Source organism: Centropristis striata, chromosome 23 (assembly GCF_030273125.1).
Source record: "Centropristis striata isolate RG_2023a ecotype Rhode Island chromosome 23, C.striata_1.0, whole genome shotgun sequence".
Taxonomy (NCBI): domain Eukaryota; kingdom Metazoa; phylum Chordata; class Actinopteri; order Perciformes; family Serranidae; genus Centropristis; species Centropristis striata.
The window spans coordinates 11,006,812-11,028,550 of NC_081539.1; the positions used below are offsets into that span (position 1 = coordinate 11,006,812).

The 21,739-nt window shown below is 39.3% G+C and overlaps 1 protein-coding gene across 5 annotated transcripts in view; it reads right to left on the bottom strand.

Annotated features, from left to right (window-relative positions):
* Positions 1 to 21,739, bottom strand: part of LOC131961781 (RNA-binding Raly-like protein) — a 125,002-nt gene that overhangs the window by 12,677 nt on the left and 90,586 nt on the right. For all 5 annotated transcript variants that reach the window (XM_059326672.1, XM_059326670.1, XM_059326671.1 and 2 more), the window contains 3 exons: positions 5,766 to 5,841; positions 4,624 to 4,671; positions 3,205 to 3,374 (listed from right to left, as the gene is read on the bottom strand). In XM_059326672.1, coding sequence (XP_059182655.1) covers positions 3,205 to 3,374; positions 4,624 to 4,671; positions 5,766 to 5,841 — 294 coding nt within the window. The remainder of the gene's footprint in view (positions 1 to 3,204; positions 3,375 to 4,623; positions 4,672 to 5,765; positions 5,842 to 21,739) is intronic.

Sequence of the window (21,739 nt, forward strand, 5' to 3'; positions counted from 1 at the left end):
GACCATAAAAGTAATAAGATAATCTCATTCCTTTAACCCTCGGCGGCTGACATGTTATCATCTTTTGAGGGGAAGAGGGAAAAAAAGCAGACACCAGAAGTTGAGAAGAAAACATAAAATTCTCTTTGACACCTATCAGATTCTGTCAGGGCTGGAAAAGAGGACGGATGAGCGCTCGGTAAACAAACCCACGAGTTCCCCCGTAAAGCCGCAGCCGGAAAATCAGACGCGGGAGAAATGCATATAGCATCAAAACATTACTTGTCTGGTACCGTGTCTGCATGTGGCTCTTTAAGTTTAGTTTCTTTGATGCGTATTTACACCCACACCACATCACAATGCAGATCCCCTCCTATGCCTGTATGCCATTATATATGTATGAGCCGAACCGATGCATAAAACATCCACGGTTAGAGATGTCAGTGCGTAATAAAAAAATACAAAAAACTTGTGACATATTATCTCGCTGTAAACTCGCTCCCTTAAAAGGACGTTTTAATCTTAAACAAGCCCAAAAACAACACTGCCCAGGTAGGATCCAATGCATACTTTAAAGGTATTTGCCAATGCATTGCTTCTGGAAACCAGATGATAAATGTGTGCATGAGAAAAAGAGTGGAAAAAGGAGTATATAATGCCACACTGAAGGCAAGACACAGGTAATATGTGTGCAAAGAAGGGTCTTATGTTGTTTTGTAAATCAGCCATCAACCCTAAAGCTACAAAGAAGCAAAAAATTGACCTTTCTGGAGGGAAAATAGTGGATATACAATGCTATCTGCATGGTGGGACACACTGAAGTGTCTCTATCTCCGTCTCAGTATCACCTGAACACACACACACACACACACACACACACACACACACACACACACACACACACACACACTGTACGCTCACTTCCTTATTCCAGCATTATCTCGGCTCGCTCTGGGCAGCTTACTTTGATGATAAGAAAGTGCGGAACAGTTTTTAATTTATCAGCGCCTCCAGGCCCCCTTTTTTTTTTTTCCTTTTGTGCTATCAGTCACATAAGCTGTAGAGAGACAACATACACATCTTAATCCAACATCAACACAACGGCTTAAAATAGCTCACGTTAAAGGAAAAGGCGGGGATTGTTATTTAATAAGCATTATTAGATAAGATTTAGGGGGATGAGTAATGGATCTAATTTTAGGACCTCATGATGAACTGCAGAAATTTTTTTATCTTGGGGATAGTGAGGGTCTCTTGAATCACTGGACTATGATAATTAAAGTAGACAAAAGAGTTTCGGGGGGTTGGTGAGGCTGATGTAATTCAGTTGTTGAAAAGTTACCAGGTTGGACAGATGAGCATGGAGCGAAACCCGCAGTTTGTAAACCATTTTTATGACTTATTCATGCACTGATGTACACCAACAAAATGCAAGGACACCTTTAAAGTGAGTAGAAGGTACAGTAGATACTTTTCTTTCTTCCTCTTTCTATCTCTTTAGATACCTTTACAGATTCATAACTTTATTCAAAAGATTTGAGGCTCCATAGGGACATATAACCAAGGTCAATAACAAATAAGTAATAAAAGGAAATACAACATCAATAGAGAAAAAACACACTAAAACGGGTGGAAATTATTATATTAATGAATCATGAAAGATGGCACAGGTTTTGTTGAATTTGTTCTATAAAATGTCAGCAAATTGTGAAAAATGTCTATAAAGCAAGTCCCGACTAATTATTCAAAACCTAATCAGTTCAGTTAAGTGTCATAGAAGAGAGATAAAAAGAAAAAAAATCACATTTGACGAATTGATTATTTACTAATAACTGCAGCTTTAGTTCAGCATCAATTTAAACCATGTGACCTTTTATAATGAACTCCAAAAAGATAGATTTCATTATTTATATTTATATTATTTATGAAGGTCAAGGAACAAAAAACAACTTTATTTTGTGCTCGTTAAAAGGTTAATTATATAACCTTTTTTATATAATTACAGTTTTACAGATTAAAAGAAAGAAAGTCAGAAAACATGAGGAGAGAAGGATGAGTAATATTCAGAATACACATTGAATACTACACACACTACACTGACACGAAGGTCTTAAGTAATAAGAGTATTTGATATGATTGTGTGCCTCTCAGTCACCCTGTGACTTCACAAAATAAAGCGCAACTTAAAGATTCATCCTTCAGTCACAGTCTTTCTTTACCAGACAAAATAAGCCAAATCCGTCTTTATAAAGTGACAATCAACGCCGTGCGTCAAAGAGGGTTTAAAGCGGAAAAAACTCCCCCCCTCTTGAGTGAATTATTACTGTTACGGCCCAAGTGTTTTTTTAAAACTGCCCCCGCTCACGAACACACCCTGCTGTTTGGACAAACTAACCTTATTTTGCTGTCCAATCTATCTAGGCCAAAGTCAATACAAACAGTGATTTTTCACAGTACTGGCAGGGGCAAATTAGTCTCCCAAACATACAGCGGCACTGCTTAGACAGAGGAGGGAATTCATTGACTCTGTCCAAAAAGAGGATGGGAGCTTTTTTTTTTTTCTCTCTTCCCCTTCTCTATAATACCAACGGCAACTGGGTCCTCCTCACAGACCTCACCAAGCTGCTCGCGCTGATAACACTGGCCTAGACAGGCAACAATGGAATAAACACTGAAGCCAATTACACAGGCTACGGATAGAGACTAACGTTTAGGAAAACACAGCTGACCACATCTCCGCAGAGATGGCCCCAATCTCACATTAATTACATTTAGGACGTTATAATGCATCAGCAGTTAATCAGAGGAGCGAATGAGATCCAGATGGATCCTGGGTGACAGGAATAGCACTGTTTGTTGAATGGGGTGCCGCTTGCAAAGCGCGGATTATATTTGTGTTTGCGATTTAGTGTTTTGCTCTACATTGCAGTGTGGCTCGTTCTGAGCTGCTGGAGTGAATTAAATAGCTTTTTTATAGTGGTGCGGCGTAAGTAGCACAGCTGAATCACGCCACCACTTTCTCTCCCTTTCAGATCCACAGGTTTTTTGTGAGATTCGCATTAAGCCTTCTGTGTTTTTTTTGTTTTTTTCAGTTGAAAAGGACAGAATGCCATTAGCTTAATTAGGTAGCGTTCTTTTGAGAAAATAAAAATGAAGTAAAAGTGAGAATCTGCAAAAGCCAAGCGTAAACACGGGATAAGTAAAAAAGCACCTTAGTGTACGTACGTTTGAGCCCGGAGGAGGATGTGGGAGGTCTGGAGGATGAAGAGGAGGAAGAGGAGGATGTCTTGATGGGGAAGGAGGTCTTCCCGCGGCGGGAGGAGGGAGCCAGCACCCTGGAGCGTTTGACGGGGATCACGGCTCTCGGTGGGGGGGCCACTCTGTAGTCAAAAAGCCTTGAGAAAAGAAAAAACTATAATATTACACTTCACTTCTTACACTTTTTCTATTAGCAGCTGTCTTTTATGAGAGGCCCTAAAGCATAAGAAAATGCCCATCTACTGCAGCTGAAAGGTTTTTCCGTTTATTTCACCTCTTTCCAAAGACTTTTATCTGTTCCCAGTATTGTATTTCCAGATAGATTTTCTATGTATTTCTCTTGGGTTCTTTCTCTCGAACGGCACAAATACAACAAAAGTACATTTCAAATCTACCATATTGCTTTTTCTGCATGACTACCCAGGCTGGTGCATGCATGCATATAATCCCTTCACATATCTTTTGAAAGTGAAGAGGATCAAAAGGAAAGGGTGCTAAATGTCAAATGAGGGTGTCAGCTTTGAGTGTTCTCGGTGACAGTAGACGTCTGTCACGGCTCTCAACAAGTCTGACATTTAGAAAATGTCTCCACAGATAAGCAGTCAGATCACTGGAGGATAAATGAGAGAGATAACAAGTGTTCCTTCATCAGCGCGTTTCGAGTTGTGTGCTTGATCTGTTCAGCCATCATGACAAGTTTACTATTTGAAGGTGCCTCTGTGGGAAGGTTTCTGAATTATATCTGACGAGGGAGACTTTTAATGAGGGACAGTCGCAGATCTGACGGGAAAGCCTGTTGATCGTTAGCTAAGCCCCGCCCCCTGAACAGCGATTGTCCAATCATAGCTAATTCTGTCAAGCTTTTATCTCGATAAATTGTTAAAAAAGGTGGTGTCTTTCATTTAGCCTTTCCCAAAACCTACAACAATAGAGGAAAAAAGTGTACGGAATTGATAATACAGTGTTTATCTGCCTTTACTTAACATGCATTTGCGAATAAGTTCGGCTAATGTGTTTGGTTTGTGGGGCTGCAAGCTACGTAAAAAAAAGCCTTTTGACATTTTTTGTATAGTAATTCCTAACTGGAAGATGGATCGTACAGTGCCAACCATGAAATGACAAAATGACACTGATCTCACATTTGTCCTTATCATATAATACTAAGACTAGTTCTACACTGTTGAGGTTCTTTAACATGAATCACAAACTGGTGATATAACTTTTTGGCCTGAAACATGTGAGCTTTAGCAGAGAAATATTTATTTATTTAGCAAAATGATCGTAATTATAAATTGGCACTGTTAGCACTGTAAACTTCATGACGTAATCGTGAATAGTTCCCTTGGTCAATCTCAAATTTAATAACATAATGTGAATGATACGTACCTGCTGTAGAAATCATCTCTGTAGTACTCATAATCAAACTCATAACCGCTGGAGAGAGAGAGAGAGACAAAAGGGAGGAGAGTGTGAAGAGACAGGGAGAAAGAAAGATGGCAGATACAGAAAGAGATGGGTTTTATTAAGACCAGCCTTTTGGATCTGTCAGGAGTAAGCAGATCAAACTTGAGCTGTTTTGACTCGAACGGACACGTTGCAGTTAATGCCTAAAGCTCACCGCAGGTTGAGCAGCGAGCCTGAGCCACGCTGGCATCCAAAGACCGCAGATCAACAACAACAAAGTTTCAGCGGGGAAAATGCAGTCAGAGAATGAAGGAAAAATCTTTTCTTAGACCCCGGAGAGGAAAATCAATGTTAAGTACACGCTCAGGATGGCAAACTAATTTATAATTCAGGGAGAGAAATAAAATAAAAAGAAGAGGAGCAAAGAAGGAGCTGTTTTGAAAAGCTGCTATTCTCGCAGGAATTTTAATCAGGATTAATGTATTACTATTTCAATTTAGGGTGGTGTAGCGTTGGTTTTTTTTTTGCCTCTCCTGTTCCTGCTCCGTAATTACCATATTACATCCTGTCTGTTTTCAGCTGCAGCTATAAAATGCAAATGAGGCTGTATAAAAAAAAACAATGCACAAACTAATAAATTAGCAGAATAAGACATGTAATGCAACAAAGCAACAATTCAAAAAGGGCTAAATTAGTGGGAATATAAACTTTGCCAATGGAGTAACTATTAGAGTACACATTTAAGTGTCCCAACGAATAAAAAAACAAACACGTCTGCCCCTGTGCCAGTAAACAAGCACTGCTTTGATCTGTTTGTGACCAGGAGATGTGTACGGGCCAGAAAATCAGGGTCACGCTTAATGAAGCTTATACAACAGCATCTCCTTTGAGCTTTACAGGCCCGAGCCTAACAAACTCCAGTCAAGGCTGAGAAATGTGGAGAGCATTAAAAACTCAATTAGAAATTCAAGGTTCAAAAGGAAAAAAAATAATAGGAATCCTCGTATTCAAAATATGACTCCACATTTACATCAGCGGGAGCAGCAGGAATGCGGGAGACGGTTAATATTTATGGCTGCACCTTTGCATGAGAAGGAGTGAGTCTGAAGGAGGGCAGATCTTACCTGTAAACAGCTGAGAGCGGCCGTTTGGAGCCGGCTTTGGGCCTGTATGGCTTGGGCTCACCTGCCATGTTTATATCTGCAAAAACATGAACAAAAATCACTTGTCAGTCGTTGCTTCATAACAGAGAATATCAGGATTCTTCATATTTGAGATGCTGACAACTGCATTTTTTGCAGTGTTGCATGGAAAATTACAATGAATCAAATATTAGAGTAATTGGCAAATATTTTTCTGTTGATCAACTAATCAATTAGTTCGATAATTGTTGCAGTTGTAGTTATCGTACCACCTGCGTTAACCCTTGTGTTGTGTTGGAAACCCCCTTAATGATCTTTCAACTTGAAATTCGATGACTTTTTGTAGAATGACCCCAACATGAGGTAAAGTAAAACATTGCCTTTGTTCATATTTCCATGAAAGCTGTTCACCAACAGGGTACAGATCTTGATTAGGGGTCGTTTTTTTTTTTACCCAGCAGCTATAAAAATCATTTTCATACCAGAAAAACCAAGCACACATGCATGCACGTACGCATGCATGCTTTCTTAAAAAATAAAGTGCACAAAAATTTACAAAATCAGCCCACATATTTGTAATTGGTGAATTTTGCAACCATCACTGTTCCAGTTGCACATTGTGTTAATCCAGGGTTGAAAGGCTCGTTGATCATTAAAACACCTGAGCATTGTGTTAGCACAGCTGAAACTGTTTTGTGCTGATTTGAGAAGCAATAAAATGATCCTTCCTCAGGCTGGTTGAGTATCTAGAGATAAAGTTGGAGACAGGTTAAAATTATCATGTCTACCCTTGTCAATGTCTTTACTATATTTGCGATTCATTTTGTAACTCATTTCATTAAGTTTGTTTGGAAAACAACACAGACATTTTCTGGGTTACCCCAAACTTTTGACTGCTAGTGGATGAACTCCATGTGTAAAATATGTAAACCTTAAAACACCTCAAGGTGTGCTAGACGCCTCCTGAGGCCAAAAGAACTACACTGTCAGCAAGGAGAAGAAATGCAAGAATAACTTCCAAAAAAACCCAAACCCTTTCCAACAGCAGATTTGAGTATGGCAGTTTGAAACAACTATAAAAATGTTGATTTGATTCACAAAACTGGTGAATTTTCCCCCTATAAAATGGGAATCGGCCTCAAAGTCTTGACTGTAATCATTCATTATCCTTAACCGCTTAGCCGCACGTAGTAATGTCCTTATATCTGCTAAAAAACTATTCTGTGCTATAAATTATTTATTTCATATTTATATACTGCTACTTGATGCCAAATAGGAAGGTTCAAGTAAAGTGTTACTATTTGTATATATGAATTTATGAATATTCTTTACTGGACATTATCCTACAGGATTTAATGCCTACGAATGCCAACGTTTCCCCCACTTCGCTGTAACCTGATTTAAAATACAAGAACTGTGTCATTGAAAGCGAGGCAACTTCCTTTCTTCAAACAGAGCGCTGGCTCATGATGGTACTGATGGTACTGCATTATAGCTCAAAGCAGTGCCTGAACACAGGGGAACATAAAAGTACTATTCTATAATAAAAGAGAGTAAAATATCAATTCAAGTTCTCCGGAAGCTCTGTGCTGTTTTATATTGGAAAACTGAACTTTTCATGAGACATTTAAATAAGAGACACACGAAGAAGCTGCAGTACTGTAGGACACATTCGCTAATGTTGAGGTGCACTGCGAGAGCCAATTTTCTGAGGCGAGACTTGAGACCTTGCTACCGTGCACTGGAAAGATTACAAAATGAAATTCTTGTTGCGAGGCAGGAGAGAATCCTTGAACACATAAAAACAATGAAAAGGAATAAGCATACAAAGAGAAACTCCAACAAAAGCTGGATGTTCAGGGAGCTTTGATTTATAGCTGGGTGTTCGTTCTTAGTGCAAAAAAAAAGAAAAGAAAATGGCTCAGACACAAGACTGTACACCTGATGGTACCAGTCAGTGATGCAGGATTTTTTCCAATGGCTATCTGTGCATTGCCAAGGGTGCTGCAAGGTCCTTGTGTTTTGTTAACAGTCTGAGTGGCTTCCGGGAGAGGAGCCAGTGGGCCGAAGCAAGCACCCGGTCCAAAGTTAAAGTCAAAAGGCGAGAAAAAACAGCGACAATCTTTATGGCTGTGGACATGAGGCTATATCCATGAAGTTAAGTAGAGAATGGTGCAGTAGAATAACACTTTTAACTGAACTGTAGCATTAAAAGTAGCTTTCACATCCTTATCTGAGGTCAGGTAGGAGTTATTAGTGGTACACAAAAGTCACGTCTGATTCGTAGCCCTGTTTAGGAGACATGGTTCGGTGCAAATTCGGTACAGTGGGGAAAAAAACCCTAATAAATAAGGATGTGTTTCTTCTAAACATATTTTTCTTTTAAGACACAATCCTGAAGAAACACTTGGTCTAGGTTAGGCCAAAACAGAAGTGAGAAGGGGAATAAGAGAAGAAGAAGAAGAAGAAGAAGAAGAAGAAGAAGACTTGATTGCTCACACATGCTGTTGTTCTCCTGGGTGGATTAAAAAAATAATGCTAGAATGGGTTGCCAGATATACTTAGGTGGCCTTTTATATACCTGGTGGTTCGCCAAGTACAGTTTATACTTTGATGTAGAGCCATGAAACTGTCAGCAGGGGCTACTTTTTAATTTGCAAAATGTGTCATAATGACAAATGCTGGCAGGTAGTTGGCAACATACTGGTTCAGAAAATCGGAAAAACGGAACTCGACCAAGCTCTAACTTGGGCCACTGACAACTTTGGTCAACTTTATTATACATTATAAAATGAGGAACATTTCTGTATTGCACTATACAAACACTGAACAAAAACTTTCCCAGAAGGCAACATAGCAGGCTATAAAATAGAAAAGCATATTGTATGCTATGAAACTAAAAATACTAAAATACATCAATAAAAAGATAAATCTTGTGCATTAGGAGGAATATAATGATTAGGTCCAACTTGGCTTCATGTAGAGATTCCTGGTTCCCTTAACATCTTATCACCTCAGTGATCGGCACATCTATGTGATGCTGTTGAATGTGTGTTAGCATGTTCAACGTGTTTCAATTCGCACACCCTACAACTTTGGACAAATGGCAACAAACATCCTAGTCTTGTACACAGCTGTCTCGCCAATGTTGTTGTAGCCGATCCCCCAATAACCCCAGTTTCATTTGTGCTGCTCGCCAAATTGTGATTAACATGCCAATTTTCCATCCATCCATCCATCCATCCATCCATCCATCCACACACCCTCCCACCCACCCATCCATCCATCCATCCATCCATCCATCCATCCACCCACCCATCCATCCATCCATATATATACATATATATATATACACACATTACCCTAAAAAGACATGGATAAACTGCACAGGGAATTCTGGAGAATGTGTGTTGCTTGGAGTGAGAAAACTGAAATACTTTCTGACCAAAGGCAGCAGAAGGACCATTTCATAGAGCGAGAACAACCGATCAGCAGGTGCCCTTGAGAGACGGAACCCAGCTCAGCTCGGCTAAGTGCCTCATTGGTACATAGATCACTTATAAAAGCACTTTCTGACAAGTTGTTGTACTTGGAAGCAGCCAAGTTCTCACTACCGTTGTGTCCCTTCCAGCTGTACACATTTGCTTAAATAATTTATGCGTCCGCCCTGCCTGTCCGTGCAGTCCCCTCCAAATACCAAACAAGTGGAACTGCCCCAATCCCCGGGAGTGGAACCGCACCGGGGTGAAAATAAGCTTCAGGCAAACTCTTGCCTCCTTCTCCCAGTGGCTGCTCTCACGAGAAATAGGATTAAACCCTGCTCTGTTTGTATACTACCTCTTTAGACATGCTAAAACATAGGCTCTTTACATGGGGCTGCATGACCAAAGGGATGTAGAAGTGTGTGTATGAGTGTGTGAATGTGTGTGTGTGTGTGTGTTGGGGTTGACCATCATTCTTATTTAGGAGATAATTAGGATTTTGTTCATTAACCTGAAGGTTTACTTAGAGAGGAAGAAAAAACCTTTAATTAGCCCACATCAATCCAGCCAAACATAATTGGCATCCAAAACCTCAAGCAATCCAAAAATCCCTGACCCCAGATCACACGCAGTGCTATTTAATGGTTCATATATAGTTCTCTGCTGAGAGATTCTGTCCTAAACTTGGCAAGTGTTGCATCTGTCAGGAGCTTCAGCCCGCTCTGATTGAGACTGTCAGGATGAGTCTGGTTCAAGAGTTGAGTGCACTGGAGCAATCAATGCCACGTTTTTGGACTCTGGGAAAAGTTACTTTCAGAGCTATAATGATTAGTTGAAAACTGTTGGTGAGTGAGTAGATAGTTGTTAATCATTTAAATTACTTTTTAAAGGAAAAATGCCAAACCATTTGCTCGAGGTGGGAATCACGATTTTTATCAAATAAGAGAATATTCTCAGTCTATTCATCTCACTTCAGTCTTTTATTTAAGTCTTTGCAAATGAAGACAGTAATGGATATGTTATTTCTTTGCAGACTTTGGAGAACCTATTTTCCTTGAGATAGCATGACGTCAGAGGTCACATGACCGCTTTGAAAATCTACATGAAACATCCAAAAATAGCCTGATTTTGCAGCATTATTTCGACAACTTCCCTTACGTAGTTGCCTCTAGATTCCTTGGATCTTCTAGTTTCATATGATACCAGTATCTCCAGTATATTCCTAAAACTGTGTTTTAATTGTGTTAAATTCTGTGTAGCACTTTAAAAACCCTGTGTTTGTTATAAACGTGCTAAATAAAAAAAGTGGATAGGATTCAAAACTGAGCCCGCTACGGCCTCCGGAAAAAAAACGGTGAAAATACTGACGACCGTTGGAACGCTAAATATCGATACTTGGTGGCCATGAATTGATATATTATTGCCACGCAAAATATTGTGATTCTATGTTGTATCACCTCTACCTTTCGCTGCTACCAGCTTCTTATATAGGATTTTTTTTCTTCACATTTCTCTGTTGTTAATGGATCTTTTTGGGTTTTGTATGGTTAGTAGGACACTTGAAACACTTCAGTTACTTCTGGCAAATTGTATTAGAAATTTGATGGATTTTAGCCTCCAAAAAAGTGGAAAACCTTGGAGTTTGTCTCAATGTAGGGACTATTTTAGACTACAGCTGCTTTTAAAGTAATTCAAATCAGTTTGGACTTCAATCATGACTGAAATTAACAATTATTTTCATTAGTAATTCACCCATTTATGACTTTTTTTTCCAATAATCAATGAATCTTTTGTCTATGTAATGCCATACAATAGTGAAAATACTCAACACAGTTCCCCAGACATCTTCAAATTGGTTGTTTTCGTCTGTAAAACTGGAAAAAAAGCAGCAAATCATCATGTGTTAGAAGCTGAAAACCAGCACATGTTTGTAATTAGCAGTGTGTGATATATTACACGGTCCTGTGGTGGTTATGTAAGTCTGTCAATTAAAAAGATGAATGTCAATTGCTTCATGGAGATTGTTGTTATTTTTTGTTTCAGCACATATCCAACCACCTCCACCATTGCTGCTACCAGATTCTTAAATAAGAGTATTTTCTTCTTCACATTTCTCTGTTGTTAATGGATCTTTTAGTGTTTTGTATGGTTAGTAGGACACTTGAAACTCTTTAGTGTTGTTTCGGCACACATCCAACTTGATGATCAACACAGTTTCTTGCAGACAAAGTATACAGACATAATGAGAAATTAAGACTTTTGGTTTGTGAATACTAATGGCATTGTTGCACATGATGGCAATCAGCAGCTTTGGTACAGAAGCACTTTTTTTCAACTCCGTCCTCCTTGAAAAGACTTTAGATGGGATTGTATAAGCAGAGATGGAATGTTTGTTTGTGTGAAAAGGGTTTGAGAGGAACTAATTGTAAGACATGCTGTTAAGGATTATCTCCGACGCAGCTTTTAATAGAGCACTTTGTATCTGTGCAGCACTGAGGACTAAGTTTGCTCTGGACTAGGGATGGGCGTTGGAAGAAACCTGCCAACTCGAGCATCTATAACATTAACATTAACATTAACGATCAATTAATGGATAATTTGCTATGCATGCATACATGGGCAAAATAAAAGATATATATAGCACAATGCAAAAGCCTGTTTTGATAATGGATGCTTTTATTTTGGAGTTCAAGGAGTTCAATGTCTTTAGTTTTAGCTCCCAAAAGGCATGAGGTAGTTTTCACAGTAATCTTGAATATTTAAATGTGTTTTGTGTTTACATAAGTTTTGGATAAAATTAAACCTAGTAATTCATGCTAACAAGGTTTGCTACAGTAAGCTAGTTTTGCTCAAATTAATACTCTTGTATTTCTGTGTTTTATAATTGTTATTATAAAATGGCTTTTGTAAAGCACTTTGAGTTGCATTTATATGTATGAAAAGCGCTAGATAAATAAAGTTTGATTGATTGATTGATTGAAACTTTCAGTTTGCAAACTGTAGCTTTATCCAACTTAATTCTCAGCTCATTGGCTTATTGACGTACGGCCGCAGAACTGAACGCTCGGCGTGTTTCAGTTCAGTGAGTACTGATACGCAGTCAGAGATAAAATTAAAATAAAAAAATACACAGATCGATTAAAAATTCCATGTGATCGACCAAATTCTTAATTGACAATTAATCCATCATAGTTTAATTATTCCCATCTGTAGTCTGGACTTTCCCATTGGTTTTGCACTGGTACTTTGTCTGCTTGCTCCATCTGCAGCTGTCAGACAGGGCAGCGGTGGAGCTGTCTGTGGTGCTGAACCAAGGCTTTTTTTAAGGTCTGCTGCACTGTTCTGTCTGGGCAGCATACACAACCAAAGGGCTCGACCTTGCAGCTGCGTGAACATACACATGATGCAATTTGAATTTGGCAGCCGTGAAATTATTTATAGATGTGTTTTGAGCTCGACTCCTAGCTTGACTTTTCTATCTCTTGGAGAGAGAGAGAGGGAGGCAGGGAGGGTGTCTTGTCTGTCTATAGATCCTGAGACAAACACAACGCTGAATTAATATTTAAGGGAACGCCGTTATTGGCTGAGAAAACGGGGGGAAAAAAAGGTTGCGGAGGTAAATTGCAGTGGAAAGACAGAGGCACAGAGCGTGAGTAATCACTAAGGACAGACCTGTGTTGCTCTGTCAAGAAAACAAGGATCTGTGACTCCCCGAAGCAACCTGCCCATGTGTTTTATTGGGCTCATTTGTTGCCTTACATCTCTGTCTCCCTCAGACTTCTCTTGCTCACGCTTTCTGTTCCGCCCTCGGCCTCGACCGATCCCTCAACATCTCTTTCTCTCTCTTCATTCCCCTCACTTCTCTCACCTTCCCCATCCCTCGCACGACATCTATCTAACCCCTCCTCGCCAATCCGCCACTCTCTTTCACGCTCCGTACCCCCCGTGTCTCTGTGCCCGACGAGGAAGCTCATTATAAGACGTTTCAGTGCAAAGAATCACCTGTTGGGCCTTTTCTATTCGACACCTGTGCCGAGAACGAAAAGCTTTGCAAGTCTTTTTTTCCTCCCCCCCTTTCATTAGCGAGGGATGAATAACAGCGGCGCAATAGAAAGTCGAAGGCTTTGAATAAATCAAGGCTATAAACTCAGCCATATGCCAACATATTGCCGGGGAATCACTGGGATGAGAAAGCACTCCTGTGAAAATCAACAGGACCCAGAAACATAAGGAGGGTGAGTCTTGTGAGAATGCAGCGAACAGGAAGACACCTTATATTCCTGGATGGAATATGAATGAACTGCTGGAACAGTCAAAGGAAAAACCTGCTGCTCCTGCCGAAGCCACAACAAATCAGGCTGTAATCTTCCCGTCTCTGTCGCGTTCTGTTTCGGCGGGTCTACCTTTTTCTCTTCCTCTCATGGAACAGAAGAGCGAAAAACCAGCTAATAGCTCAAGGCTTCAGAGGGAAGTTAACAAGCCCGGGTAGCAGGGGTTAGCACAAGGTCAGAGAGAAGGAGAGATGGATGGATTGTATCACGTCAGCCAAAGAACCTCTTTGTATTAGTGTGGGCAGAGGGTGGAAAGATGGATAGAAGGACAGATTCCTGAAAATCTGCTTCTTTTTGCAAGACCCTGTTATCATCAGCTGGTGCTGCTGGAATAATGACAATTCAACCGCCCAGCTTTTTAATTGCACATTCTGCACAGGCTTTCAGTTCAAACGTAGTGGCGAACACTTTTGTCTAAACATATGGCAAGCCCCTCCGTCAATGCATAATGAAGATAAAACCTTGAAACTGCATTGCTTATTAACAAAAACATCCATACATACAGGCTTAATATAATAAATATGTAGAGCAGAAGTTCAGTGCAAGCTTCTGAGACAAAAGCGACACCAAATTACACCGACTGTACGCCTGGAAACACACCAAAAGCAGTCATTTGCATGTCAAACCCCATTGTAGTTAAGAGCAAACCCAGCAACCAAAGCACAGCTGATTTTTGCTGGTTTCTGCTGCTGCAAATGACCTGTTTGGACACCTGCTGTGGTGCAGCACAGAGGCTGTAATTGACAACATAACAATTGATGTGAGTCCATTACCACCTTAAATATGTCTGGGCCCATACAGAGACTGGAAATAAACAGAATGCAAGCCTGTCCTTAAAGACAACGGTGACATTAACTAGTGGTTGTATTAGAGTGTTGTTTAGGTTATGTTATACTTCTGTATCAATCTGGAATAGAGTTGCATGTAGAGTTGGATGGTATTTTTCCCAGGCATGATTCTGTTTTGCAGGTATTTTTCTTATAAACCAGAGTGCTGAGCAAATTAAAATTTTGGTCTGATGATTGTGCTAAATGACAAGGGATCCCCACAGTCATTTGGCTAGATCTTCTTGGAACCGTGAACGTCCAGGACTAAAATTTGTGCCAAACCAGCCAGTAAATGCTGGAATATTTCACTGGTTAAATGAAAACGTTGACCTTTTGGTGGTGCAAAATGAAAAATCAGAGGATAACCAAAGACAGAAAATTTCATCCTCTTGAGATCATGAATGACAATCCATCTATTGGTTGTAGTTATGTCAGTTTGGCAGCTAGAGTGGCCATAAACTCTAATACAATCCTTAGCTTGAATTAATTTCAAATTGTGGGTCAAATTTGGCAACAATGGCACCATATTTTGGTTCCAATTGCTGCATCAAAGTATTGTGAATTCACTAGCATCACTGACTGGCTTATTCTCTGTAGCAGTGGCTGAGGATCATGGGTATAGTAGTCTTTAGAGCCGTCCACCAAGTTGAAATAAGTACTCCACTTATATAAAATTGCACAAAAAAAGTCTATGGTGTAGATGGGTAGTATACATAACATTACCTGGAAGGCCCAAATGTTTCCTATGTTTAGAAACATTAATAATTCCATTAAAATAAACAGATATGGATGGAAAGGGAATGTAAAATTACAGATAGATTAGATTGTTGGAATTATTGGCCTGGATATGTCTGCCTTCTTCTCTGTAGCACCTCACTTATGATGTTTAAAGGGCAAAAAATACATTTGAAAAACTCAACAGCATCACAGGTAAGAGGGAAAAACGCTGTTACATTAAAGCTTAGTCATGCAGCTGTGACAAAGGGACCGAACCTGTGATATTAAATTCATAGGCCAGTCTTGCTAACGTTGAACACCTTGTTTCCATCAAAGAATAAAAAAAATCTTTTCTCCTCCAGATTACCCAAAATGCTTCTGTGTCGCCCTTTGAGTCATATCTTGGACGTGCAGCACAGCGACCAGGTGATTGACTGCAATAAACTCCCTTTCAGACATATCAGCGAGGACCTTCAAGGAATGAGCAATGTGTTCTTTTCTTCGCCAAAAACAGGGGGGGGAGAATTCCCCGCAGACCAGCGCTGATGGTTCTGCAACACATTTGTCACTTTTTTTTTTCCCCTTTTGCATGATGTTCTTTCATTTCATTCTCTACTTGATGAGATAAACATTAAAGGCAAAAGAAGAGAAAGGACGCAGAGGGAGCTGCCGATCATCCCTTCATGGAACGAGAAGCTCCGGTGACAATCTCCCCAACGTCTTAATTAATTGAACAAAGTAACTAATCATGCAAATTGGTCCTCAGCAGGAGAGACGTAAGAAAAGAGACGCGAAGGGAGTGAAGGAGCTGGATCAAGCAGGTGATGGACGTGCAGGAGGGACAGGTAGGGATGTGGGAAATTCGTCTCTAGTTAAGCTTCAGCTTGATCGTCTTTGACACGCTGAATACCCAGTGCTGCACAACATGACCTGCAGGACCTGGACGGTGTGGGCATCATAAAACTTAGAGGTGGGTGGAAAAAATCGAGTTGATCATCAAGTTGGATAAGTAATGGACAAAAATACTGACAATCTCAATGGATCGACTGTCATTTATCTTTTTAATTGACATACTTACATAACCACAACATGATCGTGTAATATATCACACACTGCTAATTCCAAACATGTGCTGGTTTAAGCTTTGATAAAGCTTGATTTTCTGCTTTTCTCAGTTTTACAGACAAAACAACCAATTTGAAGATGTCTAGGGAACTGTGTTGTGTATTTTCACTATTGTATGGCATTATATAGACAAAACATTAATTGATTATTGGGAAAAAAAAGTCATACATGGGTGATTTACTAATAAAAATAATCTTTATTTTCAGTCATGATTGAAGTCCAAACTGATTTGAATTACTTCAAAAGTCTAAGTCCCTACATTGAGACAAACTCCAAGGTTTTCCACTTTTTTTGGAGGCTAAAATCCATCAAATTTCTAATACAATTTGCCAGAAGTAATTGAAGTGTTTCAAGTGTCCTACTAACCATACAAAACCCCAAAAGATTCATTAACAACAGAGAAATGTGAAGAAAAAATAATCCTATTTAAGAAGCTGGTAGCAGCAAAAGGTAGAGGCTGGAGAAAAATTTGATACAGCATAGTGTTGCGATATTTTGCGTGGCAACAATATATCAATTCATGGCTGCCAAGTATCGATATCTAGCATTCCAACAGTTGTCAGTATTTTCACAGTTTCTTTTTTTCTGGAGGCTGTAGCGGGCTCTCTTTTAGGAACATACTGTAGATACTGGTATCATAAGAAACTAGAAGATCTAAGGAATCTATAGGCAGGATATCATGCAGGGAAGTTGTTGAAATAACGTTTCAAAGCTAGGCTTTTTTTATGTTTCATTCAAAAAAATTCAGAGCAGTGAAGCTTAAAGTTGAGGAAAGTTTGATAAAATGCTGCAGTTGTTGTCGTCCATACATGTTTGATATCAGTTCAGTTCAGTTTGACTGAATACTTTGTTGGTCAGTCTGTGGGTTTGACTCTCATTGTGGAGAAATAAAAAGACTGAAGTGAGATGAATAGACTGAGAATTTTCTCTTATCTTTGAATTTAATTTTGTGGACACAAAATGCAAATAAACAGTTAAATCATAATATGTTGTATCGCCATATCGTAAAATGCTTAAAATCGCGATGATATTGTATCGTGACTCAAGTATCAGGATAAAATCGTATCGTGGGACCTCTGCTGATTCCTAAAAACTCCAGATCCAACTTTCATCTTTCTCTGATATATTTCTGGTATAAACTATAAAATATATAAAATATAACAGGTATAAACTGACAACTAAAATGGACAAATTGTCCACAAAATCTCACAGTGAATTATAATGAAATACATTTACAGTGGATCTTTCTGCTCCATGCTGAATCAGACCTCGCATTTAATTCACTGCACTGGGACATTAGCCTTCTTCTTACTATTCTGCGCCTGCAGAGCTCTCATCCAAGGACACAAGGAACTTTGGACCCTTCAAACTCAAATACCCTTTTTCCCTCTCAACCACGACGGAGAGGAAAAAAAGCTTGTTTACTGGCATGTCTCAACAACAGGAGAGTCGCAGCACGCCAACGCTGTGGACGGCTGTTGTCTAATTACATGGAAAAAAGAGTGGCGAGGAGACCGAGGGTCTATCTGCATATCAAAGGTGCTCTTCTTTCAACTCTGAAGATCAAACATCAAACGGGGATTCGGGGGAGCCTTGAAACAAAGTTCAAGGTGCAGCGAGGTAAGGTGGCTCTCTACATTTTTCTGTTTGAATTCAAAATTTTTAGTTTACACACAGAATTTCTTTCCCAACAAACTCAGAGTTGGGCTCAGAGTACAGGGATTTGAGTCAAATTATCACTGATTCACAACAGGTTATCTGGTCTATGGCCTTGCTGCCATTGTTTGTTCTATTACCAGGTACTGTTTGCGATTCATCCGACCCACCCTGATCATTTTTAACACGCTTGAAATATTTAGAAGTTAAATCACCATGATTTTACAGAGCGCCACAGGAATGAGTTCTTAAAACAGGAAGTGAGTTAGCATGTTAGCACTCTGGGGTCTTTCCTCTCAAACTCAATGAGGATTTTGAATGTGTTGGTGGTTAGATGCTTGAAATAAGGTCTGTGGTTAACACAAGCTTAAGAGATATTTGTGTTCTTTTGTACGGCATAAATGGCCCAGACTGGTGTGGGCAGTTTTGGATTTTATGTGACTTTTTAAAAAGTGATGATTTTTCAGTAAAACATAGATTTATTTTTGGGGCCTAAACAATTAAAATGTAAATCACTATATATATTTGTGCTCTGTGAGTACATTAGAGCTAAAATGAATTGGCCAATCTTTCAATTTGTCAACCTCAACTGAAAATGTATCTGTGAATATTTAAATATCTGAGTTATTGCTGCCTTTTCCACAAAATACCATTTTTTGTGCTGGTTCCAGCTTCACAAAAATAAAGATTTGATGCTCTTTTTTTCCTCAAACGTGATAGCAGACTAAATATAATTTAGTTTTGGGCTGTTACTCAGAAAAACAAGCAGTGTGAAGATGTCACGTTGGGTTCTTGGAAATTATAATGAGCATTTTTCAACTAAAACAATTATTTGATTAATCAAGAGAAAGGTCAAGTATTGTTGGTTTCGGAAACTGTGATGTGATTACCCATTTCCTTTCAACCCTACTCAAACGTGACATGAAAAATCACATTATTACACTATTTTTGCCCATCATGAGTTAGATTTTGCAATATATTGCAAGAGCGAGTCCACAATTAGGATTCCAAGCCATTCCTTCCTGGCGCCATATAAAACAGCGTTCAAGGTGACACGAGCTTCAACACAATGGTGCATTTTGGTTTTAGCTCTGAATATACCTTTTCCTTTTCATAAGAAAACAAGGCTGCGTCTCAGGAAAGAGATTTTATTATTCACAGCATCACAAAATAATATCTTAAAGAGACGTGTGATGAATACAAACCAAATTTGTCTTCAAATTGTTTTGTCTGACATTGAGTCCAGAGATGACGTTCGATTTAGGATAAAACACAAAAGAAGAGCAAATTTATTTGAAAACTCAAAATCAGTGAATGTTTTCTGCGTATCCTCTTACTTCATTCTTCTCTCCTTGCAACGGCAACTATCTACTCGATGAGATAAACATTAAAAAGTGGGGAAAGAGAACGAGAAAGCGGGACGCAGACCGAGCTGCCGATCACCTCCTAATTGAACGAGAAACTCTGGCGGCAATCTCCCCATTGACTTAATTAAGTGAACAAAGTCACTAATCATGCAAATTGGTCCTCAGCAGGAGAGACGTAAGCAAAGAGACGAGAAGGAGCTGAGGCAAGCGGGTGACGGACGTGCAGCAGGGACAGGTATTCCTCTTTGGCACTGTCGTCTTTGTCATGAAGCCCTCACTGGATCGAAGCTGGAACAGTCTGAGATGAAGGAATTGCCGCATCTAATACCCGACGTTGTACATCATGACCCTCAGGCGTGGCCCAGACTGGTGTGGGCATCATAAAACGCCTTTCATCTTTTCTTCTCTGATATATTTACAAGGACTGATAAGGCCAGACTTTTTGCCAAAAAATCTAAGAGTGAATTACACTCAGAAATGCCTTTCGCTGGGGATCCTCACAGACTTTCACAAAAGCATTCTTGCTCCACGCTGAATCAGAGCCTCATCTGTCATTCACTCCACTCTCAGACAATACGTTTAAGTGTTTCAAATAGAAGTGGCTGCAAGAAAGCCGATCACAAATTCCCAGAACCCAAGGTGAAGTCTTTAAAATAGCTTGTTTTGTCTGAGGTTCCATTTACAGTTGTAGCAAACAGAGAAGAGCCTCACACTTGAGCTTTAAACCAAAGCAAATGTTTGGTGTGTTTGCTTGTTAAATTACTACATGATTAATCAATTATCAACTGTGGTTGGGAAAGTTTTGTGTTGTAATTTGCCTAATTGATTAATTATCTAATTGTTTCCAAACTAAAAAGTAAGACACCTCTTTCTCTGTTGGCTTTAATGGCACATCTTGATTCATGATTAGGGTTATTATCATCTGCATATTGTTTACTAATTTCTCACTTGGCTCATAAAATATTCGGGATGCATGAAATGGGATTTTTTTTTTCAGCTGATAACTGATGATTACCTGTTTTTCATAACCAATAACGATGACATAACTGATCATTTCACATTGTTTGTATTTTCAAAAAAAGTTCATAAACTGTAGTTTATGCACCTAAAAAATGGTAAAAAAAATACTCACTACATCTAGATAGATAGATAAATCCTAACCTAATCTGTCGATCTGTCATGTCACTGTATATATATATATATCATATTATGTGTTCATAATAGATCAAGATAAGGGAACCAGCTTTAAATTTGCATACTGTGTGAAAATAAATCAATTTGATTTAGTTTTGTCCCTCTATCTTCTGCTTTAATATTTTTTATTAGAATAATACATAATGATATAAATTTCCTTAGCCCAATATATATCCTCCATCCTGAGATTATATATAAACAAATGATCTGACATCTTCAAATTGGATGTTTTTTCCCCAACCAACCATCTGAAGCCCAGGATTAAGTTACATATCATGGAAAATGTTACAATTCAGATTAGGGATGGGAACAATTAATCGATGATTGATGATTAATGGCTGTTAAGAGTTTGGTTAATCTAATGTTGGCACCGAATAAAGAGACAAAACACAGTATTATAGTTTTTTTTGCACATCCTCGCAATATGTAATAGACTATGCCTTGTTTGTGTTTAAGAGCCCTAGGCTTTTGATGCATGAAAATAACAAAATAATTGAGAAACACACATTACTTACCTATTTTTGTTATATAGACAACTGTTAAAAGAAACATTTAGGGACAGGAGTATCTATAAAAATATAACAATTAATCAATTGATTGATCGTTATAGATGTTTGAGTTGGAAGGTTTCTTCCAAACGCCCATTCCTATTTCAGAGGCTGGAACCAGTGATTTTTTTTGGCCATTTTTGCTTAAAAAAGACATAAATTAGTAATTCATGTCTGTTTCATTTCTATGTTGTAAGAATTTTCCAAACTCATCCTCTTCCCTGACATGACAACCGTAACCAGCGCTTTAGAACTCACCCCCGCCTTCCACCCTTTCACTCTATAATACAGTCCAGAGTTCACTAAACACCCATTTGACTACAACATGTCAGTGAACATCCCATTACAAAACTGGAGCATCCCTCCCTCTGTAAACACTCGAGTGTGACTTTCAGTCCGCCGCCCCGCCTCGGTGCCTCTCTGAGGCTGCGGGGACCAAAGTCCGAGGGGGATCAGCTCATAATCCCCGGCCCCTTCAGGCTCCGGCAGAACAGATAAAGAGCGTGGCATCGGTTTTAGATCACATCCCTTTCCGTGTGACCTGTAAAACCCATCGAGCTGTCTCGAGCGAGTCAACAATGATGCACTTCAGAAAGCGGAGGGAGGCTCAGCGGCGGGGAGCGAGGCGTGAAAACAAACACCTACATGTCACATGAGCATCAAGACAAAGAAACAGTCAGACAATCAGGTCATCACCATTGACCCGGGC